The 20,270-nt window shown below is 37.1% G+C and overlaps 3 protein-coding genes across 5 annotated transcripts; 1 reads left to right on the top strand and 2 right to left on the bottom strand.

Annotated features, from left to right (window-relative positions):
* The first annotated feature begins 2,370 nt into the window (after window positions 1-2,370).
* Window positions 2,371-11,011, top strand: LOC141600663 (uncharacterized). The gene is made up of 9 exons (XM_074420909.1): window positions 2,371-2,682; window positions 2,815-3,443; window positions 4,383-4,459; window positions 4,594-4,762; window positions 8,294-8,382; window positions 8,482-8,646; window positions 8,734-8,811; window positions 9,619-9,722; window positions 10,530-11,011. The coding sequence occupies exons 2-9, from the start codon at window positions 2,843-2,845 to the stop codon at window positions 10,633-10,635; spliced, it is 1,389 nt and encodes a 462-aa protein (XP_074277010.1). The 5' UTR covers window positions 2,371-2,682; window positions 2,815-2,842; the 3' UTR covers window positions 10,636-11,011.
* Window positions 11,012-11,406: 395 nt separating this feature from the next.
* On the bottom strand, window positions 11,407-14,746 carry LOC141600655 (uncharacterized). The gene is made up of 7 exons (XM_074420901.1): window positions 14,155-14,746; window positions 13,448-13,615; window positions 13,232-13,357; window positions 12,868-13,107; window positions 12,456-12,620; window positions 11,692-12,164; window positions 11,407-11,642 (listed from the first exon to the last, which is right to left on the bottom strand). Exons 1-6 carry the CDS (start codon window positions 14,491-14,493, stop codon window positions 11,694-11,696), a joined length of 1,509 nt encoding a protein of 502 aa, XP_074277002.1. The 5' UTR covers window positions 14,494-14,746; the 3' UTR covers window positions 11,407-11,642; window positions 11,692-11,693.
* A 1,071-nt stretch (window positions 14,747-15,817) lies between these two features.
* On the bottom strand, window positions 15,818-20,047 carry LOC141600699 (uncharacterized). 3 transcript variants are annotated; one of them, XM_074420944.1, is made up of 4 exons: window positions 19,753-20,047; window positions 18,162-18,377; window positions 16,936-17,035; window positions 15,818-16,512 (listed from the first exon to the last, which is right to left on the bottom strand). In XM_074420944.1, the coding sequence occupies exons 2-4, from the start codon at window positions 18,339-18,341 to the stop codon at window positions 16,256-16,258; spliced, it is 537 nt and encodes a 178-aa protein (XP_074277045.1). In that variant the 5' UTR covers window positions 18,342-18,377; window positions 19,753-20,047; the 3' UTR covers window positions 15,818-16,255. The 3 variants fall into 3 exon arrangements, with proteins under 3 accessions (XP_074277045.1, XP_074277049.1, XP_074277054.1); XM_074420948.1 differs by having other exon boundaries at window positions 18,162-18,458; window positions 19,753-19,867; XM_074420953.1 differs by having other exon boundaries at window positions 18,162-18,445; window positions 19,753-19,778.
* Between the last annotated feature and the right edge of the window lie 223 nt (window positions 20,048-20,270).

The following is a 20,270-nucleotide window of genomic DNA, read 5'->3' as shown; positions in this document are numbered from 1 at the left end:
TCTACTTGGTAACAAACAGCCGAATATGAACAAACTGCTTTTTATTATGTTTGTGACAAATTATGACATTTGTTGTGTTTTCTGAACAGTGGGGAATCATGTTTTCTTTATGATGAATTGTTGCTATGATTGTTTGAAATTGTTCAATGCTTGCCTTTTGAGTTACCTCGGAAACAAAATCATCGAGGTTAGAATGATAAAAATGATGAACATCTCTAACATGAAGAAAGGAGTCACTGCATTGTTTACAAATATTCTTGAATCTGTGATTTGTCCCTTAGTAAGAGTGTTTTAGGAAGATTTTGGTGTATACTTCATTAGGGGTAGGAATATTTTAGAATTTGGGCGAGAAATTACGGTCTAGAAGGGGAGAAGAAACAAATCTTAAGTATTGTGAAAACGCAAAATAAGTTAACCTCTGCGAGTCTGTGAAGCATTTTTGGTGCATACACTGCATAGGAACTTTGTAAACGACGGGGTGATGGCCTAGTCCGGACTTTCGGTTCATTTGAAGTTTGAAAAAGCCAATTCCATAGACTTGTTCTTTTAAGTGACTTGTTCTTGTTTTATTTATTTTATTTAATTCTATTTTTTTAATGAACTTTAGTGCTTTTGTTCATCCTAGAGAAAAATTTAGCAGAATGGTTTTCATTTTTTTGTTTAATTATTGAGGTTAGTTAACTTACATGGTAAATACAAATTAAATGTGACCAATAATGTCTGAAGTAAAAAAGAAAATTACTTCAATTTTGAATATAATTGTCGATTTGGGGAGAGCATACACGATTAGGTTTGGCCGTTTGGGAAGAGTCATCATGACGCTTGGTTGCGTTGGACATAACTTTTATGCACGATCAGGTTTGGGGAAGAATCGTCATGGCGCATTGGCGTGTGGTTGCGTTGGACATGACCTTTTTCTTAAACGAAGATATGAATATGTTTTATGTAGTAATAGTAAACTTTATAAGTATATTTGGTTGCCACTATAAAAACGAGTGTGGAAAATTCACATGAATTTAGAAAATTGGGGGGTGTTTGGTTGCTCAAATTCACCCGATTTAAATTTCTCATATATTCCCAGTTCCTTCGTAATGGAGGGATTTTATTACCTAACTCATTCAGGTAATTGAAAACTCCCGCATAAATTCATTTCATGTATGCTAATCAAACGACGTTTTAGCAATTCAATTAATTGTAACGCATGTGTTTTTCAAAATCATGGGAATTAATTTCCTCGATGGCGACCGAACTGCCCCATACTGTGATTGATTAGTTGGTTAAAGCAAAGCTTTCTTTATTAAAAATCACAAGTTATTTTTTTAGGGGCCTTAGAAATCATAAACTTCATGTAAAGATAATTATGTTATTTTTTGGGAAGCCAATATGTTAGCCTTCTTTTTATAAAAAAAATAAAAAAATTCCAAGTCGGAGTATAGTCGAATTCCCCATTTCGTTTGGCAACAATTGCAGTGCAACGTGAACCTTTTGAAAAAATTTTGGTTACATTTTGATGAAATATTGAATTTCTATCATATGTCAATACATGAGCATAATCAAAATAAAATAAAAGAAACTTTCAATTAGTTTGTGTTCTAATGTGATACACTAACACTCGTATTTCAATTTTTTTTTTTTTTCAACATAGCTATCATAAATCCGACAGAACCCGACTAAAACTCGACAAATATCTTCAAAATTCATTCAAACTCGTTATTTTTTAACACTATTTTATTTTTAAAATCGCTAAATGTAGCCAATAATTTGCATCAGGAATCTAGGATAGATGATCCTAAAGAAAGATCCAAAAAGAAAAGCCAAATTCAAAAGTATCGGTCCGTCTTGCACAAGTAGAAATAATAGAATAGTCCAATGAGACCAAGCCCTCCTAATCCCAGTCTTGACGCTCAAGACACTCCATTTCCATATTCTACTACCGCTAACCTCCCAAGTCAACTCTCAGCTTCAAATAGTCCTCTCTTTCTAAACTAGTGTTTTCGGACTATTTTCATTTGAAACAATAAGACTAGATTTTAAAACCATTTTATACTCAAATATGATCACTTTTGGAAAAAAGTTGTCAAGAAGTTGTAACACTAGCTGAATTATTATGGTTACTGGTTATATTTGACCATAAAAAAGTCACAGAATGTCTGTCTTATTGTTTCAGACTAAATCGCCCGTCTGAAACAATAATTTGTGCCACTATTTACATGCGATACTAGTACATTTCTTAATCGGTTTTTCTAACGTCCAAAAATATGTTGTAAATCTTACCATATTCAACTTATTAATGTACGCCGTTAGGACACACGTTAAAGAAACCGTTTCATTATTCATGTCATTTAGCTGATCTTAATTGACATTTTATCCATTAATCCATTAATTAATCTCTGTCTAGTTTCTATTAACTCCCCCTCCCCCAATTATCATCTTTATTCTCTCCCTCTCTCTCCTCACTGTTCAAATTTCATCGCAAATTTTACATACAATTCTCTCTTTTAAACCCTAATTTCATAATCTTCGCCTAATTAGATCACAATTGCAGCGTAATTGTGATTAATTACCAAATAATATAACAAATTTTGATTAATTTCCGACGACGATTACGATTCCTTCTGGAACATTCTTCCGTAGACGCCTTCTTCGGCGAAGCTCCATTTCCACCAGCCTTCCCTTTCGCAGGTAATAATCATTAATTATTGATAAATTATTCACTTTATTTTTATATTTTTGTTAATATGATTAGCGCGTTAGGTTTGTTGAATGATTAATCTAATAATTGTGTTGTTAATTTGACATTATTGATGTTGTTAGGGTTAGGGTTAGGGTTAGGGATTCAAGAATGGAAGGTAGAGAAGCGAATACCGAGGGACATAGAGATAGGAATGCAACAGGTGGAAATTCAGCTTCTTCTAGAAGATATAGACTTCATTTATCCGCGTCCAATTTCTTGCGATCCCCGATTTCTGCGCTTCTGGAATATTCTGGTTTGTTACGGCCGAGGTCGAGTAATAATGAGACTGAACCGTTGATTTCTGGAACTAGTCCGGGATTGGTGCCTGCTGGAGCTTATGATTCGACTTCTTCGTCGTTGAATGAGGGCGAGGTTTCAATTAGGATTATTGGTGGGGCGGAGGGGGAGAATGAGAGGGCTGAGACGTCTAGTTTGGCGCAGAATTGTGGTGGTAATGAGAGCGGTGGTGTGGTGGTGAGTGAGGAGGAGCTGAGGACGGAAGCTGGGGTAGGGACAGGGACCGGGGAAGGGGTTTCTTCGCAGTTTTCGAGTTCTAGTGGAGATGCAGAGGCGGCTGATGCGAGTGGGGGGAGTAATAGGGAAGGTACTTATCAGAGATATGATATACAGCAGGCTGCTAGGTGGATTGAGCAAGTGCTTCCTTTCTCGTTGCTTCTGCTTGTCGTCTTCATCCGTCAGCACTTGCAAGGTTTGCCAACCTTCTCCTTGGTTTCATTAGCTTGCGTTTCTTGGAAGTTCATAATTTCGCAGTATGATGTTGTCATCTTTCGCAGTAATGGTATCATCTTTTGCATACGGAAAAACTTGTATGAGATCAGGAGATGTCGTGTGCATATAAACAAGCATTCCTGTTGGTTATCGTATTCCTCTTTCAATAATAGAAACTAATGGCTTAGTTGTGTGCATACAACAGTCTCTTGCTACACCGTTTTCTGCGGGATGCCTTGAATCATTGTGGTTTGGTGTCAATGACTACTACTTATATACATCATGAATGTAACTGTTATGTTTGCTTCACCATTCTACCTTGGTGTACTTTTCTGTTGGTTTCTTGCCCATTTTTTCGCTATAATCTTTTTGATTGTCCTGTGATGGTCCTTCAATAACCTTGTTGCTTTTGTTGAAAACTGTGAGCTTGGTGATGTTTCTAAATGTGCCAAATGCCTCTATTAGTTGCAAATATTTTCTGGTGAGATTTCGAAGTTTCTACATATATAATTATGAATGGATTATGAATGATATGATCACTTGGAAGACACTTGTGTTGTTCTTGTGTTTCCTTTGCATGCGTTCTCCCCATAATAGCACTTAATTGAAAAAAATGGAATATGAAGGTTAAGCAGAGAATTTATGGCTCTTGGCTTTCTTAATTTTCTTTCCACATATCTCCACCTTATAATTGGACATTGCATTACATAAGATGATAAGTAGAATTTTGTTTTTTTTAATGATACGTAGCTTTATGGAATTTTTCAGCTAGGCTTTTTTTATGGATGTATAGATAGTTTTTTTTTTCTTGCATAGTATCAAAATTTCTTTGTGGATAACGACTTTGCATGATGTGGTCGACCATGATAAGACCTTGAGTTTGTATCTAATGTTGTATGTTTCTTGTGAAATTGCACAGGCTTCTTTATTACAATTTGGGTTTCTGTTTTCATGTTCAAGTCTAATGACATCCTCCGTAAACATACTGCTCTAAAGGTATATTCTACTTCATTGACTTTTAACAATCTTTTTACATGATCAAGTTTTATTTGAAGTCGTGCATACTCCTTAAGTTCCTTGTTTCTCATTCAATGAAGTCTGGTATTCATAAATGACTTACTTTTATGTAGGGAGAGAGAAAAATTTCTGTTCTGATTGGCTACTGCATCTTGTTCACCCTTCATGTTGTTGGTGTGTACTGGTGGTACCGGAGTGATGACCTTCTCCACCCGCTAATTATGCTCCCACCAAAAGAAATACCTCCTTTTTGGCATGCTTTGTTCATCATCATGATCAACGGTGAGTTTCTCTTGCCTTATCTCTACATCGTTTATGAGCAAATTGGACCGTTAGGCCTCGTTTGGATACCAAAAAAGGAGGGAAAGGGAGGGGAGGGGGAAGGAGGGAAGGGAAGGGGAGGGAGAATGGAGGAGCCCACTTTCCCTCCAAATCTTTCCTTTGCTGGAGGGGAAATAATTTGACTTGGAGGAGGGAAATGGAGGGATCGGTTTTCCTTCCCCTCCAAATCCCTCCACCTCCATTTTGCTATTCAAACAAAAGATTTCTCATTCCTCCAAATCCCTTCCCTCCCTTTCCCTCCAAATCCCCCCATCCAACATACCCTTAGTGAATTTGCTATATGGCAATTGGATTGTGGGCCCCATTTGTTCTTCAGTGAAACAACTTCTGTGTGTTGGCTGTTAAGTCTTATGCGAGTTAAGACTGGAAAATTTCTGTATATTGTATATACAGTAGCTGGTATATGTTGTAACTCATGTTCCAATGATTTTGGAGAAAGCTGAAGTCAATGTTGTTGCTTTTCCCTTCGATCTTTCTCCGAGTTTCTTCTAGGGTTTGCCTGGATGGAGGGAATTGGAGGGAGGGATGCAAATTTCATTGTGTGGTTAGCAAATATAGGTTAGAAGGAAAGGGATCCACCCCCCTCCCCCTCTCCCCTCTAAGTCTAATTAAAATCCCTCAACATAGGAAAGATTTGAAGGGAGAGCTCTCATGCTCCATGACACACCCCTAAGGATCACTTGTCAGCACCACAGAACATATGGAAAACATACATGGAATGTTGGACACTTTAAGAAAGTAGGTTGCTTGAATATAGAGTATAGACTGGAGGACATTGCATTTTTGCCAAATAAATTATTGAGGCTTAAGCTGTGTTACTCACACACGCCGACACGTGTTGGTGTCCGACACGTGTCGGCGTGTCGGACACGGCTATTTGGGGTGAATTTTCCTGTTTTGTGGTCTAAATTAAAGTGTCGAAGTGTCGTGTCGTGTCGGACACCGACACGGCAGTTAAGTGAAGTGTCGGAGTAACATAGGGCTGAATGCCACATGCACATCGAATATGTTGGTTGTTTTCGTCATTGTACAACATATCAAGTTTTTTCTTGGATTCATTGCATGTGAGAAAGTTTTAAAAGGAACCTAGCATGATATTAAATCTAGGCCGCGACAAGACCATACTGCTTTGCTACAGCTTTGTACCGGTTTTGAGGGTGACACTGATCATATTTGGATGCTGTATTTTCTGCTATTATGGGTATTAACTAAAATCACGGCATGGAGACCTTTTCCCGATCATGATTGAAAACAATACTTAAAGCAATGGTTGCCAATTCTCCTTCTGTCTGGACCTTCTGGTATACAAAGATATTAGTCATCAGAATATTAGCTGACTGCCAAGATTTACAAGAAGTCGAACACATGGTAATGTTGAATAATTGCCTTCGTCTATGGGGTTTGGTTTTTACTCTGCCATTTTGCTAAATGGCCACACGAGTACATAATTTCGCATCCAATTCCTATCAGCCCCACCTTCACATTCTCGTCCGCCATGGCGCTCAATTTTAGATACTTTCAGAAAATATTAGATTTTGGTATCTGAATTTTTTCACCGGGAATAGGGACAAATTTTCTATTGAAAGTTGTCTTGAAGCACCTTAGAGGTGCACAATTGTTATTATGAGAACAATTGATCCATTTTCAAACAATTAAGTTGTGCAACAAGCCATTTTCTACTTTCTCTGTGGTAGGGGAGGCACTTAGGACCAAAACACCAGTAACAGTCACTCATATGACATTAGAGTAGTCAGTGGGTATCTATGAGTTTATGGTGGCATCCTTAGCTCCTTCTGGTAGTCATCCGAGATGTCCGGAAAGGTCGGAATTTGTAGGCTTATGACTTTTGATAACAATCGATCTATTTTCAACAATAAAGGAGAGAATGAAGCCTTTTTTTGACTTTGTCATGGTAGGGGTCAACCGTGAACTGGAACACCACTAGAAGGTTAAGGCGGGCACCCATGTGACACAAAAGTAGTCATAGCATATCTTTGAGTTGGTGGTTGTTAAGAGACCCCTACTTTTACCGACTCTGCCACCTCGGTAACTTTAGTGACCAAACTTTAGTGGTCCCTGAATGCTAAAATGGAAAGTTATATAATTCACTCTCATGACGGCCTCACGGACACCATGTTAGATTCACTTGAAAATTGTTTGAGGGACTCCTTAGGGGATCTGTTGCGTTAAAGATTGCATTTGCGCCCATATGTTGTACTCCCTCCTATTCACTAAGTTCTTCCACATTTGTTTTTGGGTAGAATTTAGTGGTATGGTGATATGTGGATGTAAATGAAAGTAAGAGAGAGAATGTGGGGGTCATAGGTTATTATAACCACAAATAATAGACAAATAAGGAAAGTGGAAGATCTTTGTGAATTTGTCGTTTTAGGAAATTTGGATTATCTTAGACAATAGGAGGGAGTAGTACACATGCGAAAATAAGTGACTGTACTAGTTTTTTTTAATCTTTTCCGTGTCATTGAAGTTCTTTCAGCGCCGTACCATGGAAATTATAGTTGAAGTTAGAAAAATAGCAATGAGAGGTCAAGAGGGGTGTGTGTATTTTTAACACCCCCACACCCCGGCCCCGGCCCAAACCATGGGTCGGGAGCGGTCACTCACGGTAGCTCGCGAGCTGTGTACATGTCCCACATATCAACACGGGCAAGTGCATTTTGTCCTCACTTATGTGCATTTTGTCCTTCCCAGGAGGTCAGCATGGCCTTAACCTTAACCGTGTAGTTCTTTTGCATGGATAACCGGAAAATAAAGTGCACTTTGTTGATATGAGTAGTACTTTCAATTTCTTTAAGCACTAGTCAGATTTAAAGCCTATCAATGGACTTCTTCAAGGGGGTACTCCACCCGAATAATGTCTTCAGTTCAGTGGAGTATTACAGTATTTGTTAAACATTTTGGAGTATCTAGGAAAACTATGCATAATGCTCTGATATCTATTGTTGCAGTCTCGCTTTTGCTACACCCCTTTCTTACAATCCAAATAGAGAGTACTTGCGTGCTATTTCAATTTCTTTTTTATTGTAAAACTCGATTTCTTATTACATTTCAACAAGTGTGTGGTATCCTAGAAATTTGAGTTCGTGCTATAATTTTATGAAGTTCCTTTAGCTGTTATTACCCTATTGTTAAAATTGTGTGCACTGTTTATGAAGAGTGCATTTAATTTGAGGACATTAGTACCGTACTATGTTAACATGCCTTCAATTTTTTCTTGATTTTACTAGATGGATACTTTTTTTTTTTTTTTTTTTAAACTTTTTCCTCCTGCGAGCCGCCCTGCTTGATTCCGGAGTGAAATTGTTACTTTCCCTTTTCAATCTTAATCTGTTTTTTTTCCCGTTTTCAACACTGTGGCTTTTTTTTTTTGTTTACTGTCAGAATAGCTTTAAGTTGAATAATCTGTCTTCATTTTGTTTTGAAATTGATGTGGTTATGGTTATGTCTCAGATACTTTGGTCCGCCAGGCGGCAATGATCGTCAAATGTGTCTTACTCGTGTATTACAAAAACAGCAGGGGAAGAAATTACCGTAGGCAGGTAGTGTATAGTAGATATATCCAAGATTCCTGCACTTCGTTTTGAAACTATATGAAAAGTCCTTTATATACTTGTCTAATTGTGCTGCTTGCTTTCAAGGGGCAAATGTTGACTCTGGTGGAATATCTGTTGTTGCTGTATCGTGCGCTGCTTCCAGCCCCAGTTTGGTATAGGTTCTTCCTGAACAAGGAATATGGCAGCCTCTTCTCTTCACTTATGACTGGATTGTATCTCACTTTTAAGCTGACTTCTGTTGTTGAAAAGGTTTGTCTCTGAATTGTGTTTACTCTAACCACTTGAAAGCTTTATGCGAAAGTTTCTCTTTTAACGTTTTCATATTCACCATATCAGGTTCAGACATTTTTTGCTGCTGTAAGGGCATTATCACGCACGGAGGTTCATTATGGGGCTTATGCGACTTCAGAGCAGGTACTGCAAGTTTTCACATGCAATTTCTTTGAAATTGATATCTAGTTATAGTAGATTGTCAGTGGCGCTAACTACTTTTTTTGGCTTGCATGGTTTGGGGGTTATTATTATAGGGGTAATGGGGAAGAACAAATGCATGCAAGAGGTAATGGTGGTAGAGAAAGGAGACGAAGAGAGGGTAATAGTTAACCACTCCCCCTCTCTCCTACCCTTCGTCCTCCCTTCACTACCCTTTCATCTTCCCTTCTCACCATCAGTTCTCTTATTTTCTCCTTAACTTTGACTACCTTTAACCCAGTACCCATATGGCCCTTATACAATTACCCCAAATCCAAGTGAGCCCTTGACTTCCTTTAACCCATTATGTTGAATCCTTCTGTTTGTCTCATGTCTTGTAGAGTTGTCCTGTTGAAAACTTCTGCCTTTTATAGCTCATATCTTTTGTATTGTGAACTTTAGTAATAACTAGTGTCTCGATGAGCAAGGTGTAGTTTGGTGTTAATTTTAGCGAGTTGCTTCATTTGTGTTTTTGCTCTGTTGGCCTACCTTTGCCTTGTTAATTTATGTGTGCCACAAATCTGAACACACCTAGGTTGAGTCTTTGAGTGTCTTTCTACGCCTGCAGTCCTGCACAACTTAGCCCAATAACCTTCAAAAAATAAAACATGCAATTACGAAGAAAGAGATGACTTAACAGTTTGGAATACAGAGTCGTGATTGGGGGTGCGTGCTATAAAAAAACAAACTATTTGCATTCAAATATGTGTTTTGGTTGAACTGATAATGTGGCTGTGTGGCTGTGTGTAGGTTTCTGCAGCAGGGGATATGTGTGCTATTTGTCAGGAGAAGATGCATACTCCGGTTTTGCTTCGTTGCAAGCACCTCTTTTGTGAAGACTGTGTGTCAGAGTGGTAAGTGATTTTGTTACTTCTAAGGTTTTCTGCTTTTGAAGCAATGATTTGTTATGAATTTATTACTTGCTGGCTGCTGCAGTATTAGTGTGTGTATACTATATCCAAGTAATATGTAAGTAATAATTAACTAGCCTCCTTACTTAATGTGGCATGCAATCAAGCTCGTTAAACACTCTGAGTTGGAGCAGTTGTACTTTCCTGTGTTATACAATTGCGTACGCGAATGAGGAATGAGTGCAATATAAACATTGGAAATTGGCGGTTTTAATATAAGACGTTGGAACATATATATGATGAGATGTTTAAAATACATTTTAAGCTCTTTATACGGATTCAGCTAGATATGGACTTGATACTCTGGCTTGGCTAAAACTGAGTTTTTCCCAAGTTTATACAATCTGATAGAAGATACAAAATGATACGTGTTTTTAGTGGAGGCGTGGAGCCAAAAACTAACTATTACTCCTTACATCTCTCCATGTTCTTCCCATTTTTTAAATTTCCCCTCGCATAGTTTGAATAGTGGAAAAAACACAGTACTAGTACGTGGTTTTGAAATATGATGGAATATAGAATGACACATTAAAGTTTTGTGCTTCTTTTTATTGTAAGATGTCATAATCGATGCAAAAACCAATGCAATTTTTCTTTTAAGACAACTGGAAACCTGTGTTTGCAACATAGGAAGTTCTGGGGAAATTTGACGGTGTTGATGGATTCTAATAGTATTCAAGCTTGTTATAGTGTATGTGTAAAAGAGAAAATGAAACCTTTATTTACCAAGCTACATATTCTTTTTTTCAGGTTTGAAAGGGAAAGAACATGCCCCCTGTGCCGAGCTTTGGTGAAACCTGCAGATTTGAAATCATTTGGTGACGGTTCGACAAGTCTATTCTTCCAGTTGTTTTGAGTTGTACCAATTCCAATAGGCCTCTGTTCAAATCATTTTGTCCATCAAAATTAAAGTTCTGCAGATGATTGGCTCTGCTAACTGTCAACTGCAAGAATGAAATCAAAACTAGCTGTTCGAACTTAGCTGACATCTCTGTTTATATGCCGAATGGTAAAAAAAACAAGTTATTTTTGACATGATGGAAAAAAATATATTTGCTTGTATCTATGTTAGCTAGTAAAATCCAAAAAAAAAAAGATTCTACGAAGTACATTGAACATTGTATACAGCTACAATTCCAGTAGTGGAAATTTTCTGTAGGAGAAATTTGTGCAACCTACATTGCCAGACTCGTTTCTATTTATCGGCTTTCATGAACGGAACTTTGTTGCATCAAGTGCAAGTCCAGTTACTCATAAGAACCCCTTGTTTTTTTATGCATCTTTTTGTTGTTGCCTTCACCTTGTTGACCATGTGCATCCCTTACTGAAGTTGGGGCATGATTTTTCGCGGTTGCAGAGTCAAAAATTGAGAACCTCTAACCACTTATTTATCAGATGAAAATCCATAATTTGTGCCAAGCAACTTTAGTAGCACGGTTGCAGTGTTTATAGAGAGAATTCCAATGGTATCCCAGAGATTCGTCTTAAAACAAAGAAATCGCACGTTTGGCAATTAATCTAAATTTCCGGGGTACCAGGAGGAAAAATAAAGATAAAAAGAAGGGTAATGCGAGAATTTTTCGTGGTTATTAGTACACCATTTACAGCACAAGCCAATAGCAAGCAGTTGTACAAAGACAGGAAAGTTAAAGCAATATAACAACAGCTTATAAATAAGCCAAGCCATCACATTTTCATACATTATTCAACAAAGCTGGGACAACATTACAAACCCATGTGCCCTAAACAATAATCAAATTTTAAGGGGAAAACAAAGAATAAAAGAATTTAAAAATAGAAAAAGATTAAAGTGCAACAACTATGATCAGAAAGAGGCATACAAACAAGAGAATGGAGGAGGGGCTTAGCCCCTCTTGAGCACCGAAAAAAAAAAACAAGAGAATGGAGGAACAACTATGGTCTTGTTGGATTATCAGCCACGGAGGTCGGAAGTTGTGAATTATGTGTATCTTCTATGTTCTCGTCTACCGCCACATTTTGTACAATGCTTGGAACTTTAGAAGGTTCTGTCTTCTCAGGTAAACTGCTGGTTGTAAAAGATGTAGTAGGAGTAGGTTCCTCTTCGGGGTCTTCTCTTGTATGTTCTTTCGTCTCTGAAGGTATACTCAGAGAAGAGACATCAGTAAGGAAACATGGGGATATTGGTGAGGTTGGGTTGCTAAAGAGTACTTTGGCATCATCGATAGAAAAGGGGTAAACTTCTGTAACTTCTTCAGCGCGCTCATCTAAATATACGACATCCTGCATTGTTAGCTGGTGATATTCAACAATTTCCCTTAGAAACCGATTTTCGCGAGCGTATATTGAGTTTTCATGAGCCAGGCGCGCCTTCTCCGCCAAGAGAGTTTCCAGCTGAAGTCGTATCTGAGAATGAAACAAAAAAAATCAGACATTTGAGGTGAAGCCAGAGCAAACATCATAAAACCTATATGAGACGGTGTTACATTATATGTGAGACCAACTCGTTAACCATAACAAAACTAAATACGGAACACGAGGATTTGCGTTTGTCTCACATATGAGATTGTTTCATACAAGAGTCCACTGAGCACACACATGAGGAGGATAATGAAGAAGCAATGCCCAAAAATATCTCAAGAGATTGACAATGAAAGTTAGCTAAAGATCCGAAAGCACTATGGGAGAAAGGAGTACCAGATCATCATCAGCAGGATTGTCGCCTTTCTCTCTACTCTCCCTAAGCCTCTTATTTTCTTCTTCTAACTGAGAGGTACGTTCCTTTGCAAAAGCCAGGTCGGCTTTCACAGTTTTGAGTTCTCGAAGAAGAACTTTTGCCTTTGCAGCAGTTGCCATTGCAACCTGACACCCAAGCCAAAGAAAAACAGGTCATTACATTGGCAAAAGGCTTTGAAGAAAAAAATTAGGACAAGATTACAGCAGACACCGGTGAACTCCTCTTCTGCGCAATAATCAAAACAGAAGAGCAGTATGTAGGGGACTATAAAATGGAGGCACCATTGACATTGGATGGTAGAATCAACTGTATGTAAAGGGTACAGCAGAACTACACTTAATTTTCCTTATGCCAGGGCAACTGCCAACTTACATCTCGAGATGCTTTAAGTTGTGTTTCTGGGTTGGCAAGAGCATTTGTCTGAACGGGCTGAAGCACGGGTCGCTGCCACGAAGTATTCTGTAGAACAACTGCTTGATCCTGGGTATCAGGATTACCACCTCCTCTTCGTCTAATTTGGATTCTACGGGTTTCTTGAAGGATATCCGCTGTCTTATTTCGGGTTTCTTGGATGATATCTGCAGTCTTGTGCTCTACCATGGTACGACCTTCCTGCGAAGAGAATAAAATAAAAAATCTTAAAGCACAGTACAAGCAGTACTGAACACAAATTCTCCACCCTACGAGTCTTTTCATAGAACCTTTTAATACTAGTAATGTGAGCAGCTCGACATACCTCAAAAGCGTTTCCAAGGGTATCACCAAGTTGATTAAGGGAAGAGGTTATAGCATCAATACCCTTGCGAAATCTAGCATTATCTACTCTGGAACCACTCTCCGTAGTTTGACGAGGGTAATAGAACTGCTAAAGAAGATACAAAATATGAAAAATTTGCAATTTTCAAAACTCCAGTCGACATTAAAATTAGATTTCAAAACAACGATCATTCACCTGATTACCAGTGGCTTCATCATTCAGTGTCGACTTCATTCTAATTGATGAATCAATTTCGTCATCCTCATCAAGAATTGATTTGGCCTTCCTAGCCAAGACACCCCACAACCCATATTTTGCATCATTCGAGTCTTTCATTGAATTGTTATCGGAAAGATACGAGCCCTACATAGACCAAATTCCTCTTTTATGAAATAAAATGAAACAATGCAACCCAACCACCGCGAAATTCAAGTAAAATCAGAACTCCAAAGCACCATCGATACACATTATTAGGCAGGGAAACATCCAACTCCAGCTAGAAACTAAACCGTCACTCTCCTATAAGACCGTCTCACAAAAATTGAAGCCGATCATCTTAAAAAGGCTAAATTAACCAGAATGATTAGCTAACTAAGGCTTAAAAATCAACATCACAAATTATCAATTATTTCAATCCCATTTTAGGTCAGCAATACACCGTTCGACGCGATTCTAGATCATTCAAACCTCAATGTATATCAACATCAAATTAAACAACATGCTCCATCGCTCACAACAATATAACAATAATGATTAAATTCAGGTAAGAAATTACGCCTAGCGATCAAACATTCATACTAACCAAAGCAATTAGTCATACCCGAAATCAGAGCTACACACAACAATAAAATGCTAGGATCATATAACTGTGCAAATTAAATACGGAGTAAAAAAAAGCAAACCTTGTAATGAGACGAAGATCGGAAATGATCCGTCAACGGCGGCGATGACGACGGATCAAACGTCGGACCGGCATACGCACCACCGTATGCGGCGGAATCACGGTGCACCGCTGACGCACGAATCGCCTTCGCCGCCAACGATCCAAATTCATCATTATTATCATTATTATTAATATTATTATTATGTTTAATTGCTGGAAAAGTGTTGTTGTGATTAAAATTCTTGTTCAACATCTTTTTATTATCAAAATCATCATCATTATTATCGAAATCATCAGGACGAATCTCCTCTTTGAAGGTTGATCCTCTCGTTGTTCCTTGCCTTCTTCTGTACGCCATTTTTTCTTCGATTTTGTTTTTACAATAATTATGACCAGCTTATACTATCAATTCAGATTATGATGATTATGCATTGAAATTGACCTAATTACGGTGAAATTTGATGATGAAGACGTGATTATGATGTTGATTTTGATGTGATTGTGGCGGGAAATGCGATGATTGTGAAAGATTAAGAGAGAGAAGGGAATAAAGAGAGATGAAGGTTGTGCAGGGCGTAACTAACTTTTTTTCTGAAGCTGGCAATCTCACTGCTTTTTTTTTTTTTTTTTTTTCAATGATTATACTTATTAATTTGTTTGCTTTTGTTTTAGCACCCAAATAAATGTCATTTTAAAAAAAAAAAAAAAAAAAATGGGTGGAAGCAGAGTACGGTATTTTGTTTTATGTACCCTCCCCGTTCAAGTTAATAGTTTATAGTTGCTTTATTTCTCCCTTACAAAATAAAGTAAGCGTAAACTATTCACTAGAACAGGAAAAGTGATATTTTATTTGGAATTGATAATTTTATGTAAGACTAGCTGAAATATTGTATACATTGTGAATTAGACATATAAACTATTAATTTTCATCGTAATTATAGGCTTCTTAGCCATATTGATAAATAAGGTTGTTTAGATCTCAGTCTTTTAGACTAGCTCTCTAAATTGAATTAACTGAAGTTATCGAGTGTAAAATTGAAATTAAACTGGTTATTAAAAAAGAATATAAGATTAGAAATGTTTGTTTATACTATGATGTGCCTAGTGCAATTCCATAATCTTTGTTAGGTAGAGAGAACTAGAGTGCGTAAAGGTTGACTTGTCCCAAGAAATCGATTAGAGCTAATCATAATGATTAATGAACCCATTTAGGACCACCACCTTCTAACTGTTTGATTTAGCACTTCTTTTCATATTATTCTGAACCGCCTCAAAGTTGTTGAACTCTTACACAAAGTTGTTGAGCTATTTTACAAGTTATTGAGCTATTTTACAAAGTTATTGACCTTAATAATTATTCTGTTAAGCTCAATAGCTTTGTATCATAGCTCGATAATTTTGTTAGTATATCTCGATAACTTTATAACAAAGCTCAACTACAATGAATAAGTTGTATATACAACCAGTTGTATAATACATTAACTGAGGTATATTACTATCTGGGTAGGGTGGGTTTCGATATGGGACTATCTGGTTACTCATAGTAAGTACGGACTATGATAATAGCGGTCATGCTTTTCATGACCCATCGACACAGCATAGACATAATTATTCTACTCGAATAACCATGATTAATCTGATTTGTTGACCTATGTTCCTGCAAAAAATTGAAATCTTGGAAGTCCCAATCGAAACTCTTCGTGCTCTTTCATTGCTAGTAGTTTGCAACAATTTAGAGAATAAGATACAAAAACATGATATTAACGGTGTCCAAATCTCGGTTATAATTAAGATCCAACACAAAATGGAGTTTACCTAATAAATTAGTTTAATTGGTGAGTTCTCACGAGCTATGTTTAAAATCTTCACCACTGGAGTTGGACATTAGTTGATACATAAAGGTTTTTTCTGCTTAGTGCTTACCGTGCTTTTATATTCCGATAAGTACATTACTCCAAAAAATGGCTGGAATTGTTCGATATACAAAAGCATGGATGTGAAACCATGCTACCACCTCATAGTATATCACTCTGACTCACGAACAATGTCGAAACTGCTTCATGGTTTGCACTCTGTTGAATCTGTGTTTTGGGTTTTCAAGCATGAGAATGAAGAAAATGTTACTCCTCTGGGAATCCCAGAAACCTGTTAATCAGTTTGGCAACTGGTTTTGCATCTCCTGGAGGATATGGAATCAGAGAATCGAGCTTCATACTCGAAATAGTGTTGTACAGAGTGTGAGGGTGCGCACAGAATAAATGCCTTCTTTCTGCGAGTTCTTCTGCCAGTTCAGCTTGATGATTGTCCATCAAGTCTTCATTCACCACAACAATCAACGGTTTACTTTGCCTTAGTGTCTCAAATATGCTACCTGAACCTGCAAAGAAGCCCGAATGGTCATGTGAGCTCGGTCAATAACACGCTTTAGTTAATGATGCAATAGCGTATTCCCGAGGACTTTGTCTAACTCCATAGAAGGATTATTTCACATAATGGACAATAATCTACAAGTACTTGGAGAAGTCTAACAATGCGTTTGAAACTCATCTGTATCAAAACTTGTCTCAGGCTTCATTTACACAGAAAATAAAAAATGAGAAAACTCCCATCTAGTGGATGGAGGAGTAGAAGCAGAAGCCATTACAGAAACTAGAACAGAGAGAGAAATTCTTAATCTATAGGCCCTATGACAGTCTGTAATCAGTTGGCATAAACTTGCCTTCTCTATATTTTTGAGAAAGTCTCCAGTTTTCAGGGAAACAAGGGCATAAGAAGACTACTTTCATTCAATTTGTGTTACCTGCATGACTTATGACAAGAGAAGCTGATTTTAGACTCTCGGCAATGCTTGACGAAAATGTGAAGTAGTCGACGGCTAAGGATCCATCACCACCAGCAGACTACATCAAAATGAAATAAGTGAAAACTACGGCAAACAAACCGTACAAACAGCAGATCAATTAAATGGCCATCAGTTAACTTGCAGAACATTGGCATTGCCCAATGATCTTAAGCATTGACTTAATGCTGATTCTTTTTGTACTATGATTAGTATTGTCAAGATGAACCTTCAAGGCAGTATTATACTCCCTCCGTCCCGGTCAATTGTTGTCCTTTGGTTTTGGCACAAAAACCAACAAAAGAGGAAGGGGACCAATTACTAAATGACAAGTGGACCAAATTGAGTGCGAATGATCAAATTGCTCATCAAATTTATTCTTAAAATAGAAAGGACAACAATTGATTGACTGAGACACCCTAATACGGAAAAGGACAACAAATGACCGGGACAGAAGGAGTATGCCATATGTGGCGACTCTGACTTGTCAAAACTGACCAAGGAAAGAAATAGACAAACCCGAATATAATTCTATTAAGAAGCATGAACCTGTTTATTACCGAGTTGCATAATATTTTTGGTAGTGGACAATCCCTATTGACAGAATTCTCAATCACAAAATCTAATAACAATTATCCGAGCCCACATTGTCATAGTTTCCATATTGACCTGTCCAATTAACTGTCCGCTCTCCTTAATAGATACTACTGTACTATTCATTCAGTAATATAAAGTATTTACCTATGCCCGCTCAACTCAGCACAATATATAGTGAAACAACACTCATTTGATCACACACATTATACATGTGAAATTTCATATTTTACGGGATGAAGGGAGTATTTCAATGGCATTCTCTGTGCTGCCAACCAAATACGTTTTCCGAACTAAGCGGTCTTAGTTCAGGTATATTTATTGCTCCTTTCTTAACAACCTGAAAGTTGTAAAAATACCTCAAAACAGCTTGTATCTAAAATGGAAACATCCTTCTGATCCTACCTGAATATCATGCTAGTCATTAACACAAGTAACACAAAATATGGAGGGATTGTTCCATAGGACTCCTAATAAGAAATTGTCTCGACTCGTAAGAAAGACGTGTTGAGAGTTGAGTCGGCAATACAATAAATGCAGTGCAGAAAAGGAAGATAAGCAACTTGGGGTACTGTTTAAGTTTAGGAATATACCTTGGTAGGTTTGTACGATCCACGACCAATCTGAATGAGAAGGTGGGTATACCCTTTTGCATACAACTCTCGCTTGACTTCTTCAGTGTCAACTGCTCTCACAAGAGCATCAAATAGAGTAGTCCCAACCGTCACAAAAACGACTCTCTTTGAGTTCATACTATCTTCATCTTTTCCCATTTACCAACTTATATGCTGCTCCGTCTGTATTCAACCCTACCAGCATACATTCAGAATTGCAATTACAGATTCATAATTGCTGAGTGCTGACTACCCGCCATTCCCTACAAATCGAAGCTACAAAACACAGTACTTCTAAAATTCTTCAATCAAAAATGACAATTTTAAACTTTCAAGTCAAATCACATCTAAATTATGATTCTAGAGTTCAATACCTCCTAATATATAGCTCCAACTGTATTCAAGACTACCAGTACCAGGGGCGAATCCAGGATTTGAGTAAAGGGGTGGCATAGTAAGTAAAAAAAATTGCGGACAACATTTGTACATTAAGTTCTAATATCGTCAATACATAGTACTATAATTAGAGATTACTAAGAAAAAATCTAAGAAAAATCTAAAGCCATCCAAAGAGGATTCATATCTTGAAAAGGCCTAATAATATCATCATCACTTATTTGTGCAAAAAAATCTCTCTCAATATAAGTGACTAAACAATTAGTCATTCACATACAATAATTAGTAACTACAACTGGGGTTGTTTTCATTCAACTTACTTCAGTTTAAATTTCAAGAAATCTTCAATTTTCTCACAAATTAGCAACTGGATTCTTTTGATTCGACCTGATTTTCACTTCTTTGAGCTTAATGCTTAAGATTTTCTTGAGTTTTCCATTAAAGTTGCATGCTTGCATCTAACCCATTAATTTTTTTGGTATTATAAGCTTAACAGTTTTGATTTTTTTAAACTTTCACACAAATTTACATCTTGGGTTTGTGTTTGTGTTCCATATTAAGCTTAAAGCTCAAAGCTTTGTTGGATTTTACATCTGGGTTTTGGTTTACTTTGTGTACTGGTTTTATTCGCCGTATGAGTTTTAAGCTTGCCTTTAGAGTTAGAATTGGTTTACTTGTTTGCTGAACAATCTGCATGAAAGTAGAGTACATTTGTGTGATGAGCTTGATTGTGTTGTAGTGTATAATGGCATTGAAATTACCAGTAGCCATTGGATCGATTGGTCGTGGATACGACATATCGACAGATCTTAGCTTAAATTTTTTAAAGATGAATCGGTTGAATCTCATTTGATTGAAATTAATGAGGATAAGTGCTAATATATTGCTTTGCCTGGTGGAATTGTGGTTCCTAATTACCCAAAGTACAGAAATTGAACTCAAATAAGTGTCCTACAAACCGAAATTAATTGCTAAGTGGGTGAGTGATTTAGGGTTTGAGGAAAATGAGATAATTAACCAATCATTCAATCTAAACTACCAAAAATCTATAATTAAACTAATAGATTAACAAACTAATAATAACAATTAACAAAATAACCAAACATTCAATCAAATAGTCAATAATCGAATTTGGGGGGAAATTTGGGGAAAAAATTGAGAACATTAAACATACCGAGAAGGCAAGAACGGAGAGAGGGCAGGGGAGGCAGGCAACAGGTAGGGTCGGAGGTCGGTGGGGAGGAGGAGTAGGCGGCTGAGTAGGTAAAAATCAATTTTTGGTTTGTTTCATTTTTTTGTATTTTTTTCTCAAGTATTTATCTCTCAAATTTCAGTCTCTGTGTCAAAAATAAACATACAAAAATATATTTTTTTTTTCAAATAAGCACACTATAAGTGTCTTTAGTAACTGGCTAAAACCTCTTCAATAAGTTAATTTGTTTAAGTAATTTATCATGAAGTTATTAGTTGACTTAATTTGTCAAAATTACAAGTCTTCAGGTATAAATTCACATGAAAACGGTTTTTCATGATTTATATTTTGTTAATCAAAACAGATTATTGACACAATTAGGAAATCGAGAATGCTCCGGCTACGGATGTTAGCTACTTGTGAATGATGATGGATCACCCTAATTGGAACCTCAAAATATTGCACATCTATAGGGAAGTTAACTCGTTTACAACACGAAG

The sequence above is a fragment of the Silene latifolia genome, chromosome 1, assembly GCF_048544455.1.
Source record: "Silene latifolia isolate original U9 population chromosome 1, ASM4854445v1, whole genome shotgun sequence".
NCBI lineage: Eukaryota > Viridiplantae > Streptophyta > Magnoliopsida > Caryophyllales > Caryophyllaceae > Silene > Silene latifolia.
The sequence above is the reverse complement of the archived record's forward strand: the minus strand, read 5'-3'. Positions and strand labels throughout refer to the sequence as shown.

What these genes read in the sequence shown, in the direction of transcription:
- LOC141600663 (XM_074420909.1), top strand. Translation starts at nt 2,843, where the DNA reads ATGGAAGGTAGAGAAGCGAATACCGAGGGACATAGAGATAGGAATGCA. An exon ending in GAAGAAATTACCGTAGGCAG is followed by an intron (nt 8,383 to 8,481) that starts GTAGTGTATAGT and finishes CTTGCTTTCAAG; the next exon opens with GGGCAAATGTTGACTCTGGT. An exon ending in TGACTTCTGTTGTTGAAAAG is followed by an intron (nt 8,647 to 8,733) that starts GTTTGTCTCTGA and finishes TCACCATATCAG; the next exon opens with GTTCAGACATTTTTTGCTGC.
- LOC141600699 (XM_074420944.1), bottom strand. Translation starts at nt 18,341, where the DNA reads ATGGGAAAAGATGAAGATAGTATGAACTCAAAGAGAGTCGTTTTTGTG. An exon ending in GATCGTACAAACCTACCAAG is followed by an intron (nt 17,036 to 18,161) that starts GTATATTCCTAA and finishes ATTTTGATGTAG; the next exon opens with TCTGCTGGTGGTGATGGATC. An exon ending in TCTTGTCATAAGTCATGCAG is followed by an intron (nt 16,513 to 16,935) that starts GTAACACAAATT and finishes GCTTCTTTGCAG; the next exon opens with GTTCAGGTAGCATATTTGAG.
- LOC141600655 (XM_074420901.1), bottom strand. Translation starts at nt 14,493, where the DNA reads ATGGCGTACAGAAGAAGGCAAGGAACAACGAGAGGATCAACCTTCAAA. An exon ending in CCCTTGGAAACGCTTTTGAG is followed by an intron (nt 13,108 to 13,231) that starts GTATGTCGAGCT and finishes TTCTCTTCGCAG; the next exon opens with GAAGGTCGTACCATGGTAGA. An exon ending in AACTTAAAGCATCTCGAGAT is followed by an intron (nt 12,621 to 12,867) that starts GTAAGTTGGCAG and finishes CTTGGGTGTCAG; the next exon opens with GTTGCAATGGCAACTGCTGC.